Below are 22,321 nucleotides of genomic sequence, written 5' to 3'. Positions count from 1 at the left end.
TATTTTGTAAGCGTAGGATAATCAAAGTTAACGAACTAATATTTTTCCGTTAACGCAGCTACTTTTAATCTCTCAGCTGATTGATAAGATCTACTTTAATATTTGCCAATTTTGTGGGTATGTTCTCTTTTTTTAAATAAACTGTTTTAAAATATGATATTTTCTATATTATAAAAAAGGAAAAATAGTATTTTAGGATAATTATGGAATTTTATGCTGTGCCCACTTTTGCAACATGTATTTTGTTGAAATAGTTTTATTTGCCCGGGGATTCATAAAAGATACGCTTTTGCATTTCCGCGGTATTTCTCAATTAATTTATGTATTCACAGTATTACACGAGCGATGTGACACGTGGAGGAACGCGCAGAGAAGGCTGGGGCAGTGCAGAAGCGACAGAGATGGTGCTCAATAATCTCTTCTACATCACAGCGAAGTTCTCGGACGAGCATCCTAAAGAGACGGAAGAGCTTTGGGCGACTCTGTGTGGTTGTTGGCCGAACAATCTCAAAGTTATAATCCGCTATTTGATTATCGTCTCGGGAATGGCACCTCAGGAGTTGCTACCATACGTGAGTGAGATTTTTAGAATGGGTTTATTTGCGAACGACAAGGTGATAACAGTATTTAATCACTAGGCAAAGCGTGTGGTATTGTATCTGGCGCGGGCTCGTCCGGATCGTCTTGTCGACGAAATGATGACGGAATTGGAGACGGTTGAGACCCTGAATTGCTTGATCGAGCGAACGGAAACGCCGCCCTTCTATCGGCTTACCAGCATGAGAAAAGCCTCGTCGCATAGCGACGCGCCCGCCGCCGATCCTGCAAATCCTCCCCGTGATCTCGGCGTTGAAAAAGGCACCATTCATACGAAAAGGCACTCTGGCGAAGATCCCGTCAAAACCGGGTGAGAGATGTTTATTGAAATACATTACTTAAGTTGAGATTCCATGGTTTTATAGTGAAATCTCTTTATTTTTTTACGAAAGGAATGTTGAAGCATAACTAATTTCGTGAAATGATTACTTTATGGTATCGCAAAAAAAATTAATCTCAAAAGACACTCGAATTCTTCTTCCGCAGCTCGAAATCCGATACCGCTCTCCGAGCACTCGCGGGGTTTCAAACTCCAAGGGCAGAAAAGACGAGGACTGCGAGCGGTCCGCCAGTTCTTCCAGATGATCTATCAACTCCCACGACGGAAGCCGAGGTACGTTACTCTATTGGAACTTGATTTATTATCGTAAAAAGTTCATAAATTTATATGATTGAAAGGTTTTGCTGCTCTCAACGACAAGACGACGAATAAAAATACATGAAAGCTCGAGAGAGAGCATGTAATGTATCTTAACAGGACAGTTCAATACGAAAGTAATTAATTATTTTTTTTAGTTAACTACCGACGAGTCGTGTTACGTCGCTCGTAACGGGCCCGTTGGGGTGAACGGAAAGATGCCGTGCGTCGACGAGAAGTTCGATATTCCTCAACCGCATCCCTTGCCGATGCCGGAATACGGCGGGTACTTCGCTCCTCTGACTGAATATCTGCCCGATAGTTCTCAGCCGATAAGCGGATTTCACAGGTACGATTGCAAGCTACGGTATTCCATTAGCTTTGTCTCAATAACGCGCGTTAAACCCGATGTTGCTGTAATTCCTCAGATGTAACATCGCCGTGATGCTGCTCACCGACGTCGTTATCGACGGAATCCAGCTTGATTGGGCTATACACGTCCCCTTAATGCTGCATATAGTCTTTCTTGGTCTGGATCATTCAAGGCCGTTAGTGCGAGACCACTGCCGTTGCTTGCTGCTGAACTTGCTGGTCGTGCTCGGCGATCATCGCGATCACCTGGGCGTGGCGCGCGTGCTGCTCGCCTCGAAGACGGAACAATTGGGATTGGGTTTGTCCACCCCGACTCTCCCAGTGCTGGAACACAATTTCACGGAGATGGATCCGGAGTTCGACAGTTATCTGTACGGTCCTCCCGCAGTCCCACCGCCGACGACACCACCACCATCGTCGTCGCCACCTCCACCCTCTTCGCCGCCGCCTCCGCCACCTCCTCCTCCGCCGCCGCCGCCACCACCTATGCCCCCCGAGTCCTCAGCGTCTCAGCCGGCACCTCCACCACCCCCGCCGCCGCCTCCTCCCCCACCGTTACCGTCTTCCTCAGTTGCAGACGGTACGCCCACTCACTCATCTTTGTCGAATTCGACGTCAACCCCGCCGATGTCGATGAACCATTCGAATCAGACGGATGATAGTAAAGATTATGGAAATTCTCACTACGGTAAAATATCCGGATGTACTATACAAATTAATTTTTACTTTGTGCTTATAAAAAATGTTATAGAGATAAAAAACGATTTTGCAGAACCAGCGGTGTGCAATAGCTGGCCGGCCTCGAGCGGGACGGCAACGAACGCAGTACCGCCTGTTATTGTAACGCCGGAAGACACACATAATTGGACCGGTCCTCAGCCGGGTCCCAATATGCCGATACAAGATGTCATTAAGTCCCTGATCAATTTCTTAGCCTCCAGGTATATGCATATAAACTACATGTTCGGGAGAATAAAATTTCTAATTGAATATTATCTTCCATGACAGAACAAATCAACCACTGTGGAATTACGAGGATATGACTGCCAAAGTATGGTGGGTGCGTAGCGCCGAGCAACTCACAATATTATTGCGGCACGTATTACGTGTCTTTAGAGACTCCTTGCCCCACGCGTTAGTCAGCCAGAGATGGGCGCAAACGGCGCTGCAATTAGGCCTCTCCTGTTCGTCCAGACACTACGCAGGGAGATCGTTACAAGTTTTTCGAGCGTTGCGCGTTCCCATAACGTCTAGGATGCTGTCTGATATCTTATCTAGGCTGGTGGAGACAGTTGCCGAGCAAGGCGAAGACATGCAGGTACCGACAGTTTTCTTGTTGATATAATTGCTTTTATTTAAAACAATGCAGTAGATAATAATTATAAAAGGAATTTCAAGTTGATTGGCATCCCGTATTTTTTATATGATTATATTATTATTATTATTATTTTTATCAGGGATATGTAACGGAGTTGTTGCTAACGTTGGAAGCAGCTGTCGATTCGCTCGAGTCCGACTTTAGACCGCTGGATTTCATGAAAGAAATCTTTAAATCGACGCCTAATTTGAACAACAAGGATCCCGTATCGGGAATTGTAATCGGGGGGAAGCGCAGTCCAGGAGGCGGAAATGGATATCCAGCTGGGCCACACATGTTTTCTCATTTGAATCAAGGCGGACATACGAGAAGCACTAGCTACTCGGTTAGTTACTGTATGAAGAGGTCCAGCGGTGGAAATTCCGCGACTAACGATATAAAAGGTCACTATTATAATCAACACTTCTTGTAATACTCAATACAAGCTTTTTGTCTGTGTACAAATTAAATTTCAATTTTAATTCACCGATTTTTTAAATAAACATTTTTGTTCGCAGAACTGGAGAACAGAACTGGCGGTAACAAGTATCCTAACTCGAATCTGTCCAGATCAAGATCAGCGCAGTCCTTGAAATTACTGGGTGACTCCGCCACGCAGGATGATAAGATGACAATACTAGCGCAACTGTTCTGGCTATCTGTATCCTTGCTGGAATCGGATTACGAGCACGAGTTTCTTCTGGCACTGCGGCTACTCAGTCGCGTGCTGCACAGGCTACCGCTGGATCGACCAGACGCCCGGGACAAGGTTGAGAAATTGCAACAGCAATTGCGGTGGTCCTCGTTTCCTGGTGTCCATGCGCTACTATTGAAAGGATGCACCAGTCCGAATACATACGAACCAGTTGTTACGCTGCTGTCTCAATTTACGCCTCTGCTAGATCTGCCAGTGGTCGACCCCACGCAAAGCCTCGCATTTCCGATGAATGTTGTATCCTTGCTGCCTTATATGCTGTTGAATTATGAAGACGCCAACGAACTCTGCATCAGAAGCGCCGAAAACATTGCGCAAGTAAGGCGCTTTTCATATATTTACTTTTTTCTACGTCGACAAATAAAAAGCATTACATGCAATTGCCAATTTATGTTTTGCGCTTATTCATTGGCGTCTTTTTTCAAATTTCTCTTGCAGGTAAGCGCAGAAAAGGGGAAAAAATTGGAGAACCTTGGTACAGTCATGACATTGTACAGTCGGCGTACTTTCAGCAAGGAAAGCTTCCAGTGGACTAAATGCGTAGTGAAATATCTTTACGATTCTTACGCTCATCTTAGTTTCAACATGCTTGCTTTCCTCGTGGAAGTACTGGAGAAAGGTCCAAGCAATGTAGCGTTGCCGGTACTCAGTATTATACATTGCATGTTGCATTACGTGGATCTGGCGTCTCCAGCTGCGCAACCGATCAATACCGAACTGTTGAGAGTGATCTCTAAATATGTCGAGGTAAAGTATCCAAGTATTTAATTAATTTCATAATCAAACATTATAATTCGATGATCACAGGAGTATGTATGTGCAATTGACTATAATTTTGTTTATCTAATAAACAAGCTGTTTCAGGGCACTCAATGGAAAGAAGCGTTGAAAATTTTAAAGCTTGTAGTAACAAGATCGTCGACACTCGTTGCGCCGCCGACCTCGATGCACGGTTCATCCTGGGATTCTTCGCTATCATCACCGCATCCTAGCTTCACCGACACGGAGATATTTACCAAGAAAGAACTACCGGGTAAATTGACATCTCCGTGAATGAATTAATTAATGCGTATTTATTTTCCCTGGATGTATATTATCTTTTATGTTTTCTTTCTTTGCAACGCGGCATGCATGCATGGCACGGATTATTTATCGCACAACACAACAGGTTGCGATAAGAATAACAATAGTGATAGATAATCTTTTCCTAAAATAAAATTATTTTTCTAAGTTCAACATACTTTAAATTATATTATGTTATCTTAAATATGTACACACATTTATGCTCCCACGATTATTTGGATTTTAAGATATGTATCTGGATGCTTTTTCAGCTAAAATATTTTATAAAATGTAGTAAACATTGTGTTTTATTATTGTCATGTAGAAACATAGATACACACAATTTTAATTAATCATATATTTTAATATTTGTAATACTTTTGACTGTTTTATTTTTATGAATAGGAAGAACAATGGACTTCACGTTTGATCTGTCTCAAACACCAGTGATCGGTAGACGTTGGCTGATACGTCAAGGTACTGAAGAAAAATCGATTGGTTCTCCACGCTGTTCATTATCTCTATCGCCGGCAGATAGTAGCGCAATTGCCGGATGGAAGAGACCATGGATGTCGCAGGTATAGTTATTAAATTCAAACAAGAATTGAATTAAAATATAGATCTGATTAGAAATTGACAAAATTTATGTGTAGAAAGTTTAATGTAATGTCGTGTATAAATTATGCATTTATGATGTATAATCAATTTTTTTTCAATAGGGCCGAGTCAGGGAATGCTTGGTAAATCTTTTGACGACATGTGGACAAAGAGTCGGTTTACCGAAGAGCCCATCGGTACGTTTTTCAATTATTAATTCGAGTAGTGTAAACATATCCTTATCCTATGGTTTATCCTATGCGAATAATATAGTTACGTATATTTATATACAATTATACATTATTTTATTTTAAATTATATCTTAAAATATTTATATCTTGTAAATTTCTTTCTTAAGAGATAAATTTACATAAATATAGATATTTTAAAGCGTTATCTAAAATAAAATAATGTAATTGTGTAATATATACATATGTATGTATGTATGTATATATAATTAGTAAACATCTGGTCACATCGGAACCTGCTGTAGCATGCTTCACAGCGGAAGGCGGGCACGTTTTTCGAGCATTTTTAATTTATTACAACTTTAGAAAATAAAATCTAAACGACTAATGATCATCTGACATTTTTGGGGTCTGGAGTCACCGCCTGAAGTGTTGATATATAATTAAGAATTATCCTGTACATCTTACAAAAATCAACTGATTCATTATGTACCCCTTTTTAGGATGAGCACATTAGTTCAATGACATTGTATAGCAAGGTAAAGGGTTAATTATAAATGCAATCTGCACACCCGCTGTAATTCGCATTAACGCAAGTACTTGTAATTAATTGCAATGTTCTGTGAGTCGTATTTCCACGCTTCAGTCAGCTTTATAAAAGTATTTTCACTCGCACATTGTTGCAGGTGTAATAAAACGTTTGTACAACATGTTATAAAGCGGTAGTAGTATAATTTTACAGCACAGCTATCTGAAATCTATTATCTTTCTACGCTTTGTCGTCTATTGTATTATATATGAAATTATCTGTATAAATGTATAATAGGAAATATTTTTACGTATTCTTTCCGGTTGTAGGATACATAGATTCTGTAATTTTTTGATGTGAAACAATCATTGTTCTTTATTAATATATACATAGTTATATGCAGGCGACTCCATTACATTATTGCATTAATTTTTTGAAAACTTGATAATAGAGCATTACATTGTTATTTATCTTTCAGCATTTACAAATTTGACACGTTATTAGAGTTTGATTTATAATATTAAAGTTATTATTCTTTAATATTAATATAATTACAATTAATTTATTAGGTTCTGAAGGAAATTGCGATAGCTCCAGAGCACTCTGTATTATATAATTAGTAATTGTATAATACGTGTATGCACAATTGAATATTTTAAGCAAATTCACATAGTCAGTCGGAATTAAGACATATTGAAGGCAATTCCCAATCGAGAGATTTAATTAAGAAGCAGCGAAATATAAGTGAATTCCATAATATTGAGTACTATTTAGTATCATAATTTTTGTCTATCCAAAAAAATACGAGATGCCGTAGTTATTGACTTTATATTCATGAATTTGTCACTTATGTATATTTGCTTCTAATCCCTCACAAATTTCTTTGCGTTTACATATATATATTTTTTTTACATTATTAATCACGTTTTTTTTAAATTCAGGTCATATTCAGTCAAAGTTCGGACTTGATGGAAAGACAGTCATCTATGGCTTCTTCCACGGAAGAGGTTTCCGGGGCGAATAACGATTTGAGCGGAGGATCCAGACGAGACGACGAGCAGTTCGGTGTATTTAAGGACTTCGATTTCCTTGAATATGAGAGCGAAAGCGTCGAGGTAAGCCCACGATGTTTTGCCTTCTAAATAGAGAATGCTAATTCCATTTTTTTTCTGTTAAACTTTATAGGGTGAGAGTACGGACAACTTTAACTGGGGAGTTCGACGTCGTCCTCTTAGCGAGGGAGAGGAACGAGAACCCAGTTTGCGACAGTTCGAGGAAAGTTTAAGTGAGAAAACGCCGTCATCCAGCAAACACACAACGCGGGTAAATATGTGAAAAATGAAAAATTAGTTTTACCACACGTAATTTATATTTTTTGCCGTCTTTAAAAAACTTGTATTAATAAAATTTGAAATGTACGCAGCGCGGTGTCGCCGAAGAATCATCGGACGACGAGGCAGGATCAGAATCACCCCTGGACGAAGTACCAGGTGGATCCGGAACGGGGCAGGAGGCGAACAGCATCCCAGGAATGTTCCCGCCGTCTTCTCTCTCGTTGATACCTAGTCGCACGCGTCACGACTCATCCACAAGGTCTGACACATCGTAAGTTTCTGTATAAAAACCTCTGGAAACGCGTATATTAATCGTTTCATTTCGGATCTTTCGCCTATAGCGGTTCGAGTGCGGGAGATCTCGGAGATGTGACGCCCTGCAACGCGTCACCCAACCTATCCGCGTTGATGCCCTTCCGACAGGTCGTACGAGACGATGCCGAAGAGATCTGGAGGCAGCAAATTCAAAGTCTCATTACTCAAGCTCCGTACAATACTTTGAGCTTCTTCCAATTGCTGAGCAAGATCTTGAGGGTAAATATTGCTTTAAAAAATATATATAATTTATTTTATTAAAAAATCAATTCTGTTGAATTTTACAAAAGATCAATGGATTGTCACTTTTCCTAATGAAATTGTTGTGTAACATAGGATGTGAGCAGTAAATCTGTTGGTCTCACACGCGAGGCAAGTGCTTTGCTTTGTAATGGCAGCTCGGCTTCAGCTCACTTGGGTTGCCATTTATCTGCTCATGCTGAGCTACTTAGTTCGAAAGCCGAACCGCCTCTGGTGTGGTTCTCGGTAGCCATATTCGCGAATCAGCGGCTAAACGAGACGTTGCGTTTTGGAATGCTGGAGATACAGGAACATCTGGAAACATTTCTCGATAGGAAAGATCATGCTACGGAAGTAAGTTTTGTCGAGATACTCGACAACGACTGTTTGAGATAAGACGCTATAATATTTGTTTTCCTTTCAGTGCTTGGAGGCAGCTAAAGCAACCGTTAAGCTTCAGGCGTTAGGCGGGAGTCACACCACGGAAGCGGGCGTCGAGGAGATGCTGTTGGACCTAGGCAGAGCGCTGTACAAACTGCACTTCCAGCTACTTCTGTTGATCGAAGCGTCGAACAAAATGCTAGGGGCGCTAATGAACACCGCTAGAAACGTACAGATTCCTTTGCAAGATCTATCTATTGAGATCGCGAATATGAAGATAGCATTAAGCAGAGCGCTCGAAGAAAGCACCGAGAGCGAACGAGGGACACCGACTCCGACACCCAGTCCTAGTCCTCTTCCGGGTTCTGGAGCCGTGGAAGAAGTCGCCAGAATCGCCGAACTTTTAAGAAATGCACGATGGTGTCCAGCGCTCGAAGCCGTGAGACTGCACAGGGCACAATGGCCCGGAGACCCCTTTCACGATGACGACGACGTAACAACTGCCGTCAATATGTACTGCAAATACATAGGTCAAGAGAGATCGGGTGAGTTTAATAGATAATCAATAATACTTAAATACAGTTACACATCATCTCAATCTTTTTTATTGGCTGTACGATGTCACTATCGTTAATTCTTGGAATATTTGCGTGATTTACACTTTTAAACATAGCAATAGATGAAATATATATTGACATATATTTTGCATATCAATTTCAGACATATTCGTGGTAACAAGGAAGGATGAAGAGATGTCAGAAATATTTGGCAGACTGATGGAAAGTCTGTTCGAAGTACTGGCGGCTGTGACAGGATTGGAACCGTCAAAGACCGCGCGCAATCAGCATGACTCTAATCACTCGAAAAACGATTGTTAATATAAGCTTTAATCATATATAGTATTACGAATCGTTCTCGTATAAGTCGGCACATATATACATATTTAATTGTCGTACATACGTATGTAGATGTCTTGTATACGACGGTAGGTAAATGTATGTATATACATATATCACGAGAAAAAGTTCTTAGATCCGTCGTTCCGTTTTTTTTTTCTTTTTTATGCGAAGAACGCAACGAATCGTTATCGATTGTAAATTTGGCGAAATAAATCATCGAAATCTTTCGAGGATGACGTTTTGAAATTCGCACGCAATCTTTTGTAGGATTAATAAGCATGTTTATGCGAAAGAGGCGATCGGTGTATAATGCACGGCCTGCGGAAGAGCATCAGATTGAATCTTGTCAAGATGTGACGCGTTTCGTGAGAAGATTCGTCGATTCCGCAGTTACCGCCGCAATAAAAATTGTCGATGTCATGGTTCGTTAAGCTTCTTACCTGCCAATTACGGTGTATCTGAATAATTCTCATACATTTTCGTACATATTGAAACGGTATCTCATATGTACATACATGTAACGATTATCTATATTGCTTGCTCGTAAATAATTACTTGTATCGATCGCTCTTAACTGTTAGGATCATCAGTCCTCGCTCAACTACACCGAATGGCCTACGTGTGGAAATATCAATGCGCGAAACGGCCTGCGATGTGTGAAAGAGGAGATGCTCAGATGGAACCAATTATCGGTACAATTGAAAAAAAAAGATCGATCGCGCCAAGGGAAGGGAAATTGAAATACGTGTTTTATCGATCTACTTCAGGCTCTGAGAAGCTGGATGTTCCACGCAAAGTTTATCGGCCTTAACAGAGAGAGGACCACCGAGTTCTACATGTATCAAGTCCTGTGGAGCATACCGACACCGGCATATCCGGAGCCATATGTGACTGTCAGTGTGTTCTTCAGCATCGCGGCGAGTCGCGTGCAGCCGCCGCACTTTCCAGTCGACGTTAGTTTATGTATATTTTCAGCTCTTTCCCCTTGCTCTTTCTGTCTTCCTCTCTCTCTTTTCCTCTCTTTCCTGCGCGCACGTTGACTGCACATCGCTCGGCGTGAACGAGCAGATCTGGGTAGTATCGGGAATCACTTTTAGCATGCCTTATCATAGTTCGAATGACAATATAAATATTTAAAATATGAAAGTATACCGTACTATATATATATCATTACATTTACACGAACTTGGATTCGAAGTCTAGGATACTAGCCAGATTTTACATATAGATAGCCTCGCGTGTCAAATTAAAGATTTTAAATTAAACACGTTTCCGTAAACGCGAATAACTTTTTTGATAGGTCACGTATGTATTCGAGGGACAGCAGTTTGTGCATCGGTTGGACGTAGTCTTTAAACCGAAGTGGCTTTACGACATTCTCGACATGAAGACTATGCTGTTCAAAACCTTCGTGTTTTAAAATTATCTCTGAAAAAAAAGCTATATTTTCTCCCTCAAAATTGTAGAATCGTAAAACAATTTTTACTTATGATTAATTGAATTAAAAGTAATCAGAATTTACATGTGAATTTATACATGTGGCAATGAAAATGCGATAACATCTCAAACATATATCCGTGTGTATCGAAACGCAAGCACGATTTTGCCACATCGCACCGTGGAACGGCTGCAACTTTTCAAGGCAGATTTTTAAACGCCCGCACCGTGCAGAATGTCGTAAAAGTAAGAGTGTCGGATTTCCGCGAATCGGGCACGCGCCGGCCGCAATCTGGTCCAGCACCGGACGCCGTTTCATTTCGTTCGGTTAAACAATACGAGCAGGTGATGCCCCGGCTCCGTAAGAGAGTACGCACCGCGCGCTCTGCCATTCCCAATCGTACATTTACGACCTTTGCATTAAATCATTAACGCCAATTGTTACAGCATTGACAGCATTTCCTTGTCTACAGCTGTAGAAACGAAAGACTGAATGTAAAAATAGAAAATTTACTGAATCGATTTATTGGCAATATAATTTCTTAATAAAAATTTTAAAATAAATATATTTGTTTCCTGTGTGTTACATATATCATTTAGTCGCTTTAATTTATAAAATAAAACATAGAAATTCGAACTTATATAGAAAATTCCTTGAGAAAATATTGTATATTATACATATAAAAATACTCTTCCCTTCTTTATATATAGATTATAATATTTCCATTTATAGACAATTCCTTCACGATCTGTTAGCATCGAACCAAGATAGGTATCAATAAGTGGTTTGGTTTCATTTATCCTCTCCCACGAAGTTGATGCACGTAGCCCCGACCACAAAAAGAATCTACGATCCCGCGGAGGACACCGAGGAGGTGTGAGCCCCGCGTTGGTCCCTGGGCCCGATCCCGACATTTCTTTTACGCATTCTCAGCTTTGGATAATAAGACCGACGAACAGATAAAACAATTCGAAAACCAGAGATTCTCGCTTGCGCACATGCGGGCCGGACGACACCGGGAGGTCTCTCGGTGTCTCAGCAGGAGCCAGAAGAGACAGCAGACCACGTGTCGGGCACGTCGCAATCCGGACACGTGATTGCGCTTTTAACAATATTGATTTAATTTCTCTTCTTACGCATCTAGAGGAATTCCAGAGAAAAAATTCTGGTATTATACGTGTCTTTTGATATCCTGAAAGCTTTATTTGGTGTGGTGTATGATGTAAGACCGTGGGTATGTCATAGCTAGATTTAATTGTTTTTTTTTTTAATTTAGCGACTAATATATGTAATGATATGTGTAATGAAAGATCACGCTATAGCTGTTGGATTCGACTAAAGTTCAACGAATTCCTTGATTGACGCGATCATCCTCATTTCCTTCCGTCGAGGATCCATTCTCCAAAGACGCCGGGAAAAAGACCGATCGCTCGTCGTTTCACAAACAATCAATCCGAGTTATGTGGGTCAAAAGCGCGTGATATCAGTTTACGACCGCCGACCGCGGTGGCAACAACCACCGCCTATTTATACTGCGCCGGGGCTTTTTGTCAGTCGCGGGGTGGTTCTTGTCCTAAACATCACATCCGCCGAAATGGTGTGCCTCCTACGCTGACCGAGAAAAGGAGGATCGCGAGGGACCGCGAGAGGCAGCGGTAGCGGAGACGAAGCGCGAGGGAAGCCACGACAGGAACCACCGTCTCGCTTTCTTCGGCTTCAAACATCCGCTGCACCAGCCGCCACCAGATCTCCCGTTTACCCCCTGCCGCCTCGGTTCGCGCGCTCAAAGGAACGTTCGTGCACGCGTTCATTTCCCCCTTTTCACGTCGGAAGCGAAAGGATGCGTCTCGGATGCGTTTCTACCCGCGGTTCTCTCTCTCTGACGCTTTTCAAAGTCTCCGCTCCGTTTCCGGTTCTTCTCGCTGACGTGTTCTAACTCTGCGGCTGCACACAGTCAGGATCTTAATTAATATACATTAAAATAATAAAATTAAAAAATATAGAACTAATAAAAATGTATATAGATATTTATTATGTGTATACTTGTATGTATATTTACCATTTTAATTTATAGAAGAAGGAAACATTGAAATTCGGCACTTAATGCCTCAACGCAACTTCTTCACGACACGCAAGACTTTTTTGATCGATCGTGGCCGCGTGTCTCGAGGGGAGCGGGATCGCGAGATACATCTGGACCAGGACGATCGGACACGTCGGCCTTCTCCAAGACGAGAGAAGGGGGATGACCGGTGGACGCTGCGCGACACGCATTGTATACCGGACCCACGTGCACGCGCGAGGCAGCAGCTCGTCGAATTCACCAGCTGCCGATTCGCCGAGTCGACTCCTGGAAGCACGGGAGTCGATCTAAAATTAGCGGCTCCCGACATGGCACCCCCGCCTAGCCCTTACATGGCCACGTCACGGGCATACACTCGGCTACTTCGAAAGCGAGAGAGAGATATATAGAGTTGGAGAAAGAGAGGAGAGAAAAAGGGAAACAATAATAATCGCAGCCTGCCCGGCACGAGTTGATCACGCGCGAGATCTAGCAGCTGGGACTCGTCGACGTACGGCGCGATCGGACTTTGCTCCAGGAACGATCGGCGAAAGCTTACATTAGCGAAATTGAAAGAAAACTTTGCAAAGTGTAATGATAACAACGAAAAGGAAAGATTCTATTACTTTACAGAGAGAGATCTATAATTTCGTGCAAAAAATTTTTTTTAGCTCGCATCTGCATTTGATATCGCGATTAATTATAAAAAATTAAGACTATCCGGCACTGATTCTTTAATTCTTTAATTAACTTGAGTACGTAAAGCATACAAAATGCAAAACTGTATTATATATATATAGATGCATTTAATGTATCTAAAATAATTTTTTATTATATTTTATACACACGCTCATATATATATGATTTTGAACTATTCTCGTGATCTCTTCCAGTATAAAAAACTCGGCACGGAGTACTAGAATCCTTTTTTATCACTGCACGAGACAGGAAGTATACCGCACGGGTTAATAATGATGAACCACATGGCTCCCGAATGAATGAACGACGTAATGAAGAAAGTCATGCCATACTAAACGCGTTAATATGCTAAAAAGTTCTCAATGAAATACCGATTATCATCAAACATGAGATAATATACTTAATCTTAATTCATTAATTTCATGATTCATTTTCATTAATTTCATGATTGAAGAATCAATTCTTGAAAATATCGTTTTTGATATCCATTTAAAATGTTTGATTTGTTTTAAAACAGTTTAAATACTACCCTCACTATTTTACATTATCATGAATAAATTAATACTGAGCGTTTAGATAAACAAGTACTGGTATACAGAGATACAGTATAGTACTCCTATACTGTCTCTCTTTATACGTATGAATAATTTATTCGTAAACTATCTCATTTTTCTCTTTTCATTCACATATATTTATAATATTTCGATATAAATAAAATAAACCAAATGTATATGTATATACATGGAGATTGCAACAAACGCAATGTACTAGCTCAAATCCCTGCTTTAATCTGAACCAGTCGAGCAATATCCGGAGGGTTCAAAGAGAGCTATGAGTCTCTCGCGCGCGGTTCGATTAATCGCGTTTCGCGGATCTTCATTCTAGTTCATTGTACCGGGCACATCTCGGTAGGTCGCCTAACACCGAAACGAGAGATCCTTTGCGGACTCCTCGTAGGAGGAACGAACCCCGTTCCGCAGTACATCTGCGTCGAGCGGATGCAGACTGCATTTTATGACCGCCCAATGCACAACCGATTCTTATTCGTGCACCCGCACTCACACCCTCCATGGTTCTCCGCCGAGCACGCGGTACAACGACTTCTATAATTAGATTTCCTTCCTCCTTTTGGTCTTAGACACCTTCGCGGCCGCGAGTGATCTCTTGACCTGCGAAAAGGAAAATTGAAAGGGAGATTAGAAGAATAAATGAAATATTGAAATATTTCAGTTTTAAAATTAAAATTAATGTACACAATTCTATAACTAAATAGGATATGTTACATATTTCAATTAATTTCAATACTTAGTCCCTAAATTCAAAAGTTAATAAAGCCATCTTTTTATTAAAATTTTATATATTTTTTTATATTGATTATATCATAAATTAATTGACGATCCATAAGTTTGGACGCAATGTTACGGCAGCTTGAAAGAACCACGCGCTCTGCGTGTCATAGGTTTCACTTCGGTTATTTCGAACAGGTTGCGCTCGTATCTATTTTTCGATCATTGGCATCGGCCGGATCCACGGATTCTTGCACGACGACAGGTAGACACGGACATAATATAAACGGCGATAGTTAAATCGAGTCGCGATACATAAGCGCGACCACACCATGCCAAGCGCTTGCTATCATCGTCGTTGTCTGTAGATATCGTTTGTAATCGTTGGTGATCGGCCAAAACTTCGCCTCTAAACTCGTTGCACCCGTACAAAATTGCGATATTTCGATTCAGGATTGAAGTGCCAGCCTGCTGGCATATCTTCTACTTAATTAGATTTTTTTAAAATAACGTTCTATGATGTGCGATCGTTCTATTTGCTACTTCTATGAAGGGCTGGCCACACCTGCGCAAGATGTTTTCAATTACGATGTCAGAAGCATAAAATTAGGCGAATGTGCCGCTTGCAATTTTATATAAGAGTTGCATAAATAACTTACACAAAAATGTGTAACTAACTATATGTACGTATAACTACTTCCTTATCAAATTTGATAACATAGAAGCCAGTGGAAATTCTATTATAAATTCATAAATTATTTCCGGAATAAATGTATCTTTTCTACATCTTGGCTCATTCTTATTTTATCGTACAAATATACTTTTTTTTACAAGTAAATCCTACCCTCGTTTTATCGTTAGTTAATGTTGCCTAATCGTTTTGTTTTTTGGTAGATGCGATCTGATTTATGACAATCGTCAAGCAAACGCAATTGTCCGGAAACCGACAATCGTCACGAGAGCTATGCTTCCTGTCACGTTGTGCTTTCGTCAATAGGCGAGAGATAAATTGGTGGGGCGCGATTCCGAAATTAGTATTTCTAGATCGTAGTAAAGGAATATCCTTGTGCAACGTCGGTACTTTTTACAGAGGCTTGCCAAACGCCGGATTAACGTCAATTGGTTAATTTAAACGCGTTAATTCAATTACATCAAAATTATTGTATTTTACATAATTATCTAATTGACGATTAAAAGACTTAACGTTCAAAGAAACTCAATAATTCGTAGATCTAGAATGACCTTCAAAATTTGGATATTAAAAATTTAATATTTTCTTAGAGAACTTCAAAAATCGTAAATGTTGCTTCGCACGTTGGATTAAAACAAAACGATTAGCTGCTTGACGAGTATTTTATATACCTTCTTGAATCTCTCCATTAAAAAAAAAATCTATCGATTCTTATATGTTATGGCGCCTTGGCAGCTCGAATCCGTCCCTGATCCGCATGCAAATAGAAGCTAAACTTAGAGATGTCCGATTTCCCTCGTTACGACAGATCGCATTTTCGTCTTCATCGACCTTAATCATTCTTTTACTAGCTTCGATCGCTAAGTATGTCCCACGTGATGCGGTGTAGATACATCCCTATAATCATTCAAACGTCATTTAAATTTATTAAAAAACAATTCGTATTCTGCAAATGCGTGTAAGTCGAATATAAATGGTATGGGTCGAATTCTTAATTAATCAACATCAATTAATTTTGATTTAAATATAAAATAAGACAATTTTGATTAAATATCTGTGAAACTAGATTTACGCTGCTTCCAACATAAATAATTTGTGTAGACTTCATAATATGACATTGTCTAATTCGTAAATGGATTTCATGAGTACCGGAAAACACGAGGCAAAGTAGCAAAGTACAAATCCTATACCTTCGGTCCTCAAAGTATTAAGATAACACGGCTTAACGGGCACACCGACTCGCGGCTGGATTCTTCAATGGGCCACTAGAAAGAAGAGTTTCTGAATGGGCACGCACACGCATCCGAAACGCGCACGCACGTATACAGCGTGATATTCCCGTGGATCTTATAGCGGCGAGATATCAACGAACGAGATGCGCGTCCACCGGGTGTCTAATATTATACCGCTACACAAAGCACATCGTGACGCACGCGATGTTTATACGAATTATTTCAAACTCATTTGCGTCAAGGCATATCTCGAAATTATGTCTGAAACAAAGTAATTAAGAAATACAGAATTAATTTTCCATTCTTGCCATAACATTAGTACTCGTCAATTTTTGCACACTATTAACAATTCGTCAAATTATTCTTGTCGGTTGCACAATTGTGTGTGCTTCAGATATGCTAGTTTTGTTATTTGCATATGTCTTTTACTTAATCATGTTATTCATAACTACTATGCTCTTCTTTGTGGATAGCCATGGAAGACAGAAGCCAGACTAATAATTTCCACCTAAATAACAGTGATATAAGTATTTTTCTTGATAAGCCTGATAAATCACAGTGCTTGGAGTCGCGAGTTGTTTTACACAGCACGAAACATAGCGGAAGCTCGGGAAACGCCTCATCCGCCACAATAGACGATATATAGAGAATTTTACACGAAAATGATAACGTGTCTCAAAAGGACTGAGGAAAGAGCTTGAGGATGTGAAAAAAGAATGTGATAATTAAAAAAAAAAAATTGGAAGCGTATTGTAAAAACGAAAAGACTGAGATGAAATCTATATTAAAAATATCCCTCATGGAGAAGAATTACCCTCAAAAGCTCACCAAGGCAAACAAAATAATTAGGCAATTAGAAGATATCAAATTTCAATTAATACAATCAAATAGCAAGTATAAAGATTCCATTGAAGATCTTGAGATAAAAATGAATAAATTAAAGTGTGGACAAGAAAGTGGGGCAATGGAATATGAAGTATATACGACACTACTAAAGCGGCAGCTCAGTTCCTTTATCGTATAGGTACGCTTCATACTCCGCTGTCTCATTTTCTTGTTCACATTTTAATTTATTCATTTTCTTCAAAATCAAATAATCGCATCGGCAAACGCGCAGGGTCCAGACGGTAAGAAAAAGGGTCAGAAGAAGGCGAAGAAATCCAACAAATCTAAAGCGAATCAAAAGAAAAACAGATTGCAATTGCATATTCGTATTTTCTAAATTTTAATTTAAAAAAACATTGTATATACAAAGAATTTTTACACTCTAAGGTTTATAAAAAGATTTGATTAAATCGTCCTGGCAACACGAACTACCGATTATTGCTGCTACCGATGTTTTGAGATCCCATATGGGCGTAAAGCCCCGAGATGATCGCGTGCGTGGGTCGCATACGTCTTGTACACGCACGCGTGTTAAAGGGAAGGCGGTGGAAAAGGGAATTCGAGCCCGGAGATGAGACGACGGAGAGAGAGAGAGAGAGAGATGGAGAGAACGGGCGCGTGTCGGTCGCGTGCCTATTGCCACCGGTGACTCGGTTGTATATCTGCGACCCTCTCCGGGGTCCCTTTAACCGCCTCTCTCGCCGTTTTTCCAGCGATGCGGATCTGACAAGGAAATGTTCTCAGACAATAGCGTTTCCGCCGGCGATGAAGATCAACTGTCGACACATGTATCGAATAAAATCATGGGGAGATTTAATAGGTCGATGAGAGTCTTCTTCATCATCATGATAAATGACAGAGACGTTTGATGTAAGATAGAGAAGAAATTGAATTTAAGATACGCGAGGAGATAAATTCGACTGGTCGGCTCTTTTTAATCAAAATACAACTACTATGAAAATTTATGTTTTCTGATATATGTACGCGTACCAATAATTTGTTAAACTGATGACGATACTTGCTCAAATTTGTCACTGTATCGTTTGAGACCATGACCTTAGTCGTTCACCGTCTAGTTCACTTCCTTTTCCTGCCACCACGCTCCATAAAGACCGCCTGGGCAATAGTGATGAAAGAAAGAGAATAAAGACGCTGGTATGCGAATGCACAGCCTTGACAGCAGAAGCAGCTTCATCTTACTCTTCTAACTCTGGAAAATGATATTTTGCAGAATTAAAAAGTGTTTCCTATAAGATCTCTTTAGTGAATCGTCTCTTATTAGTTGCGCGAAAATCACGAGTTTCCGATATTACAAGCGAGAACTGACTATAGTCACTGAGTCAGATTTAGAGAGAATATGATCTAGATATCGTCAAGAAAAAGAGATCGCCAGCAATCTACGCATGATATAGTGGTGACTACAAAGCTAATTACTCCGAAATGTCGGGAATGTTGATGACTTCCGTTCACTTTTCATGAATCAGTGGCATACTTTACAGTGATATCAGTGACTAGTCACTGATTCAGATTTAGAGAGTTAATATTCAGATATCCGTACTACGTCATGCGATATTGCCTAACTTTAATATAAAGATTTATTGCATTTTGTTTCCTAAATTACTTGAATATTTCGATATCAAGATACCTGCAGCCTCTCTTTGAATTAAAAGGTATTCTATAATTAAAAGAACTTCTAGAACGAATCTTGTACGAATTAGATTCTTCTGATCGTCTATTAATTCACGCGATCCTGAGACAAAAGAGGCTGTAGAAAAGTGGAGTATTATTCATAAATTGTTTTTGCCAGGATTAATTGCGATCAAATCAGACTGCGGTACACTACGAGACGAGTCCCGTCTTCGCAGGTGGCAAGTAGGCATGCAAAACCGAAAGCGGAGGGCGCATGCATACGAGCACGTGCTCGCATTTTGCGAGAAGCAAATCTTTTCAGAAACGACGCGGCGGCGGCGGCGGCGGCGACGTTGGCTATCAGCTGGCGGTATTTCTCCCTTTTCTCTTCGATCTTCGCAAGACCGAGAGGGAGAGGCGAGTCAGAAAAAAAACGCCAAAGAGAACGAAAATGAGCGTCGCCACCCCTTCTCCGTTGCGCGCACCCGCATCCTGTGGCAGCTTTCGTAAAAACCGTCGGCCCTGTCGGTTTCCATTCAAAAGCGCGAGTCACGGGGGCTCATTTACGAGTTTCACGACGAAACCCTACACTGGCCGGAGAACGAGGCGTCTGCGATTTCGATCGAAGTGTCAGGAACAGAGCTTAGAGATGAATAGATAAATAGACATCCATAAAAAGGAAGGGTGCAATTGTGTCTTGAAAAGAGATCTCGCCTTTGAATTACGTCAAAGTATTGTAATCTATCTCTGAAAATCATACAAAATAAAGGGATTTTATTTAAACATATAAAAATAATAATATATAAATTTAAAATAATTAATTTGTCTTTTTTTAATATTATACTAAACTATGATACGGAAATAAGAATAATAATTATAAAAATAATAATGATTATGTTAATCATTTGATATAAAATAAATGATCACAACAAATAAAACAACGTAATATCAAGTGATAAAAGAACTCATTATACTTCCAACGTGGTATAAATATATTGCATGACAACCAGAGCGCGTAGAATTTTATTGAGCAATATCAAATGACCATTTGGACAGCTTCCCTTCGAAGGGGAGCACTCCAGCAATGCCGAGGCGAAGGCGAAGGGCAAGTAGCTGAATTCGTACCGATGGCGGTGTAAGAATAGCAACACGATCGAAGAGAGGGGGGATGAAACAGGCGGCTGATCGCTGTCTCCGGAAGGAACTGTCTCCCTTTATCCTCGAGGACATTCCTCCGAACACGAGCCAACGTGTCTTACGGTGCTCTCCCCTAAGGGGAGGCGCTTCCACGGATGTCTCCACCCAGCGTTAACCTCTTGCACCCAGAACTAAATTAAGAGTCGTTCCGGTCGACGTTTTTTGCCACCGGCACTCCTCGAACCTTTTTTCCCTCCAAACCCCGCACAATCCATCGAAAGTATCAACCCGTTATATTTCTTCGCCATGTCTAAATATTTCAGACCCATATTACCAAGATATTTGTCTATTGTCAGCTTTCACTAATATATACACTTAATTATAAAATTTTCATCCTTATTCTTTCAATTACCAATATAAATTGTTTAGGATTGCGGTACCCCTATAATTAAATCTTTATACATTTTCGTTCACAGAGTTGCCTGATTATATTAAGTATTAAGTTACTCACATTGTTTGCGTTTTCAATAAACATGTAAGTCTTTCTGCGTTCATCACATATGAAACTTGATTTAAGGCAAAATCGAATCATCTATCTGACTACCACGGCGCCTTGTCTTCACCTTTCACTCACGTGCATAAAAACAGCAACAATGCGGTGGAATATAATCGAGACGCGTGTGCAACGCCTATTCCCGCATAATATGATTCACGTACCCGTGAATAGAGAATAGTCATTAAGCCGCGCCGCCCGGTGTCATTGCACCCTAGAGATCCTAGAGGACGCATAGGGGAGGCGAAGGAAAGCGCAGACGGAAAAGTTGGAAGTACACGTAAACGGCTGAAAATCTGACGTCTTGGCGCCCGGCCAGATCTTCGCCTCGGCTTATCTTCGGCCTCGTCTTCATCCCTCATCCTCCGGTGGGCGCTCCTCCGCGGAAGACGGCCCACGGACTTTTATTCCGCTTTCCCGCCGCGCCGCCGCCGTGCCGACGCGACGCACCGTTTCGCGGAAGCGCGCGTCCTCATCATCGTATTGCTATTCTCGGAATCCGGACAGTTTAATAGGTTCATCCGATTGGCGAATTTCTAGGCGCACGAGTGTGTTTAGCTCTGAAAATTCTTTCTGATTATTATTTCGTGATGTCTGTGCTGCCGTAAATGTTTGTGATCGTGCAGAACTTTTTCACCAGCCATCTGGTGCCAACATTTAATTTTTAGTAATCTCGCTGCAATTCTATTTGGTATAAATTTATTAAATTTTAAACCACAAATAAAGTTGTAAGATTTGCATTTATATTAAAGATATTTTTCAAGTTAGGACTAGTTTGTAACAACTTTACGAAACTTTGAAACGATTTGTCACAAAACTGCATCGAGATTATATTTTATAGAAATATTACATTGTTCCGAAGAATTTTAATTCGACTTTATCATGATATATATAGTAACAAAAAGTTGGAATTATCATTTCTCTGGTATACAAATATAATAAAAAGTAATGTGTATACAGTATACAATAAAAAGTATATATATTATATATAATAAAAATGTATAGTAAAAGGTTTGGAATTATTGCAAGTGTTATGCTATAATTTTTGATTATTATAATTCATCTCGCTTCTCTAATATACGAATATAATATACGAATATAAAAACTTCTTTTAAAGTTGAAGAATTCACTCAACTTTGCTCATCACCGAGAAGCGCAAATTTGGCGAACGTCTATCTTTGCGAAATAAACGAGTTAGAGAAAAAACTCGCCAACGGACGAATCTCGTCGTGAGATTCTAGATTCCAATCTCCACGGCTTACCTTGTCGTGCCTCGAGGATGGCCGTGGAATAGAAGAGAGGTGGTTTACCCGAAGACCACGACAGCTGCATCGAGCCAGCGGGGCCTGAAAATAGCACGACAACCCCATGCCGAGGCCGCCAGAGAGGAGCGGCGAAGTCGAAGTCCTCTCTCCTTCTCTCTTCTCGCGCTCGCCTTCGTGCATACTCCGGCGGCCGCTAGGAAAGCCGCCGGTCTACGAGCCTT

The 22,321-nt window shown here is 40.5% G+C and overlaps 2 protein-coding genes and 1 long non-coding RNA gene across 3 annotated transcripts; 2 read left to right on the top strand and 1 right to left on the bottom strand.

Annotated features, from left to right (window-relative positions):
- Window positions 1-305: 305 nt before the first annotated feature.
- LOC112459216 (protein furry-like) lies at window positions 306-9,450 on the top strand. The gene is made up of 20 exons (XM_025023235.1): window positions 306-572; window positions 639-907; window positions 1,084-1,210; window positions 1,393-1,583; window positions 1,663-2,294; window positions 2,379-2,547; window positions 2,615-2,924; window positions 3,064-3,367; window positions 3,482-3,996; window positions 4,117-4,425; window positions 4,543-4,711; window positions 5,146-5,318; window positions 5,460-5,534; window positions 6,996-7,169; window positions 7,240-7,377; window positions 7,478-7,659; window positions 7,730-7,922; window positions 8,040-8,297; window positions 8,368-8,869; window positions 9,045-9,450. The coding sequence occupies exons 1-20, from the start codon at window positions 321-323 to the stop codon at window positions 9,200-9,202; spliced, it is 5,100 nt and encodes a 1,699-aa protein (XP_024879003.1). The 5' UTR covers window positions 306-320; the 3' UTR covers window positions 9,203-9,450.
- Window positions 9,451-9,482: 32 nt separating this feature from the next.
- On the top strand, window positions 9,483-10,993 carry LOC112459215 (A-kinase anchor protein 14-like). The gene is made up of 4 exons (XM_025023234.1): window positions 9,483-9,645; window positions 9,805-9,915; window positions 9,991-10,176; window positions 10,524-10,993. The coding sequence occupies exons 1-4, from the start codon at window positions 9,502-9,504 to the stop codon at window positions 10,641-10,643; spliced, it is 561 nt and encodes a 186-aa protein (XP_024879002.1). The 5' UTR covers window positions 9,483-9,501; the 3' UTR covers window positions 10,644-10,993.
- Window positions 10,994-14,206: 3,213 nt separating this feature from the next.
- LOC112459217 lies at window positions 14,207-16,962 on the bottom strand. Its single transcript, XR_003041289.1, has 3 exons — window positions 16,590-16,962; window positions 16,071-16,296; window positions 14,207-14,591 (listed from the first exon to the last, which is right to left on the bottom strand). It is a non-coding gene; the product is annotated as an uncharacterized LOC112459217 (long non-coding RNA).
- Between the last annotated feature and the right edge of the window lie 5,359 nt (window positions 16,963-22,321).

This window comes from Temnothorax curvispinosus, unplaced genomic scaffold (genome assembly GCF_003070985.1).
Source record: "Temnothorax curvispinosus isolate PA1 unplaced genomic scaffold, ASM307098v1 QBEX01009640.1, whole genome shotgun sequence".
Classification (NCBI taxonomy): domain Eukaryota; kingdom Metazoa; phylum Arthropoda; class Insecta; order Hymenoptera; family Formicidae; genus Temnothorax; species Temnothorax curvispinosus.
The sequence above is the reverse complement of the archived record's forward strand: the minus strand, read 5'-3'. Positions and strand labels throughout refer to the sequence as shown.

What these genes read in the sequence shown, in the direction of transcription:
- LOC112459215 (XM_025023234.1), top strand. Translation starts at nt 9,502, where the DNA reads ATGTTTATGCGAAAGAGGCGATCGGTGTATAATGCACGGCCTGCGGAA. An exon ending in TCAGATGGAACCAATTATCG is followed by an intron (nt 9,916 to 9,990) that starts GTACAATTGAAA and finishes GATCTACTTCAG; the next exon opens with GCTCTGAGAAGCTGGATGTT. An exon ending in CGCCGCACTTTCCAGTCGAC is followed by an intron (nt 10,177 to 10,523) that starts GTTAGTTTATGT and finishes CTTTTTTGATAG; the next exon opens with GTCACGTATGTATTCGAGGG.
- LOC112459216 (XM_025023235.1), top strand. Translation starts at nt 321, where the DNA reads ATGTATTCACAGTATTACACGAGCGATGTGACACGTGGAGGAACGCGC. An exon ending in TTATGGAAATTCTCACTACG is followed by an intron (nt 2,295 to 2,378) that starts GTAAAATATCCG and finishes ACGATTTTGCAG; the next exon opens with AACCAGCGGTGTGCAATAGC. An exon ending in TACCAAGAAAGAACTACCGG is followed by an intron (nt 4,712 to 5,145) that starts GTAAATTGACAT and finishes TTTTATGAATAG; the next exon opens with GAAGAACAATGGACTTCACG.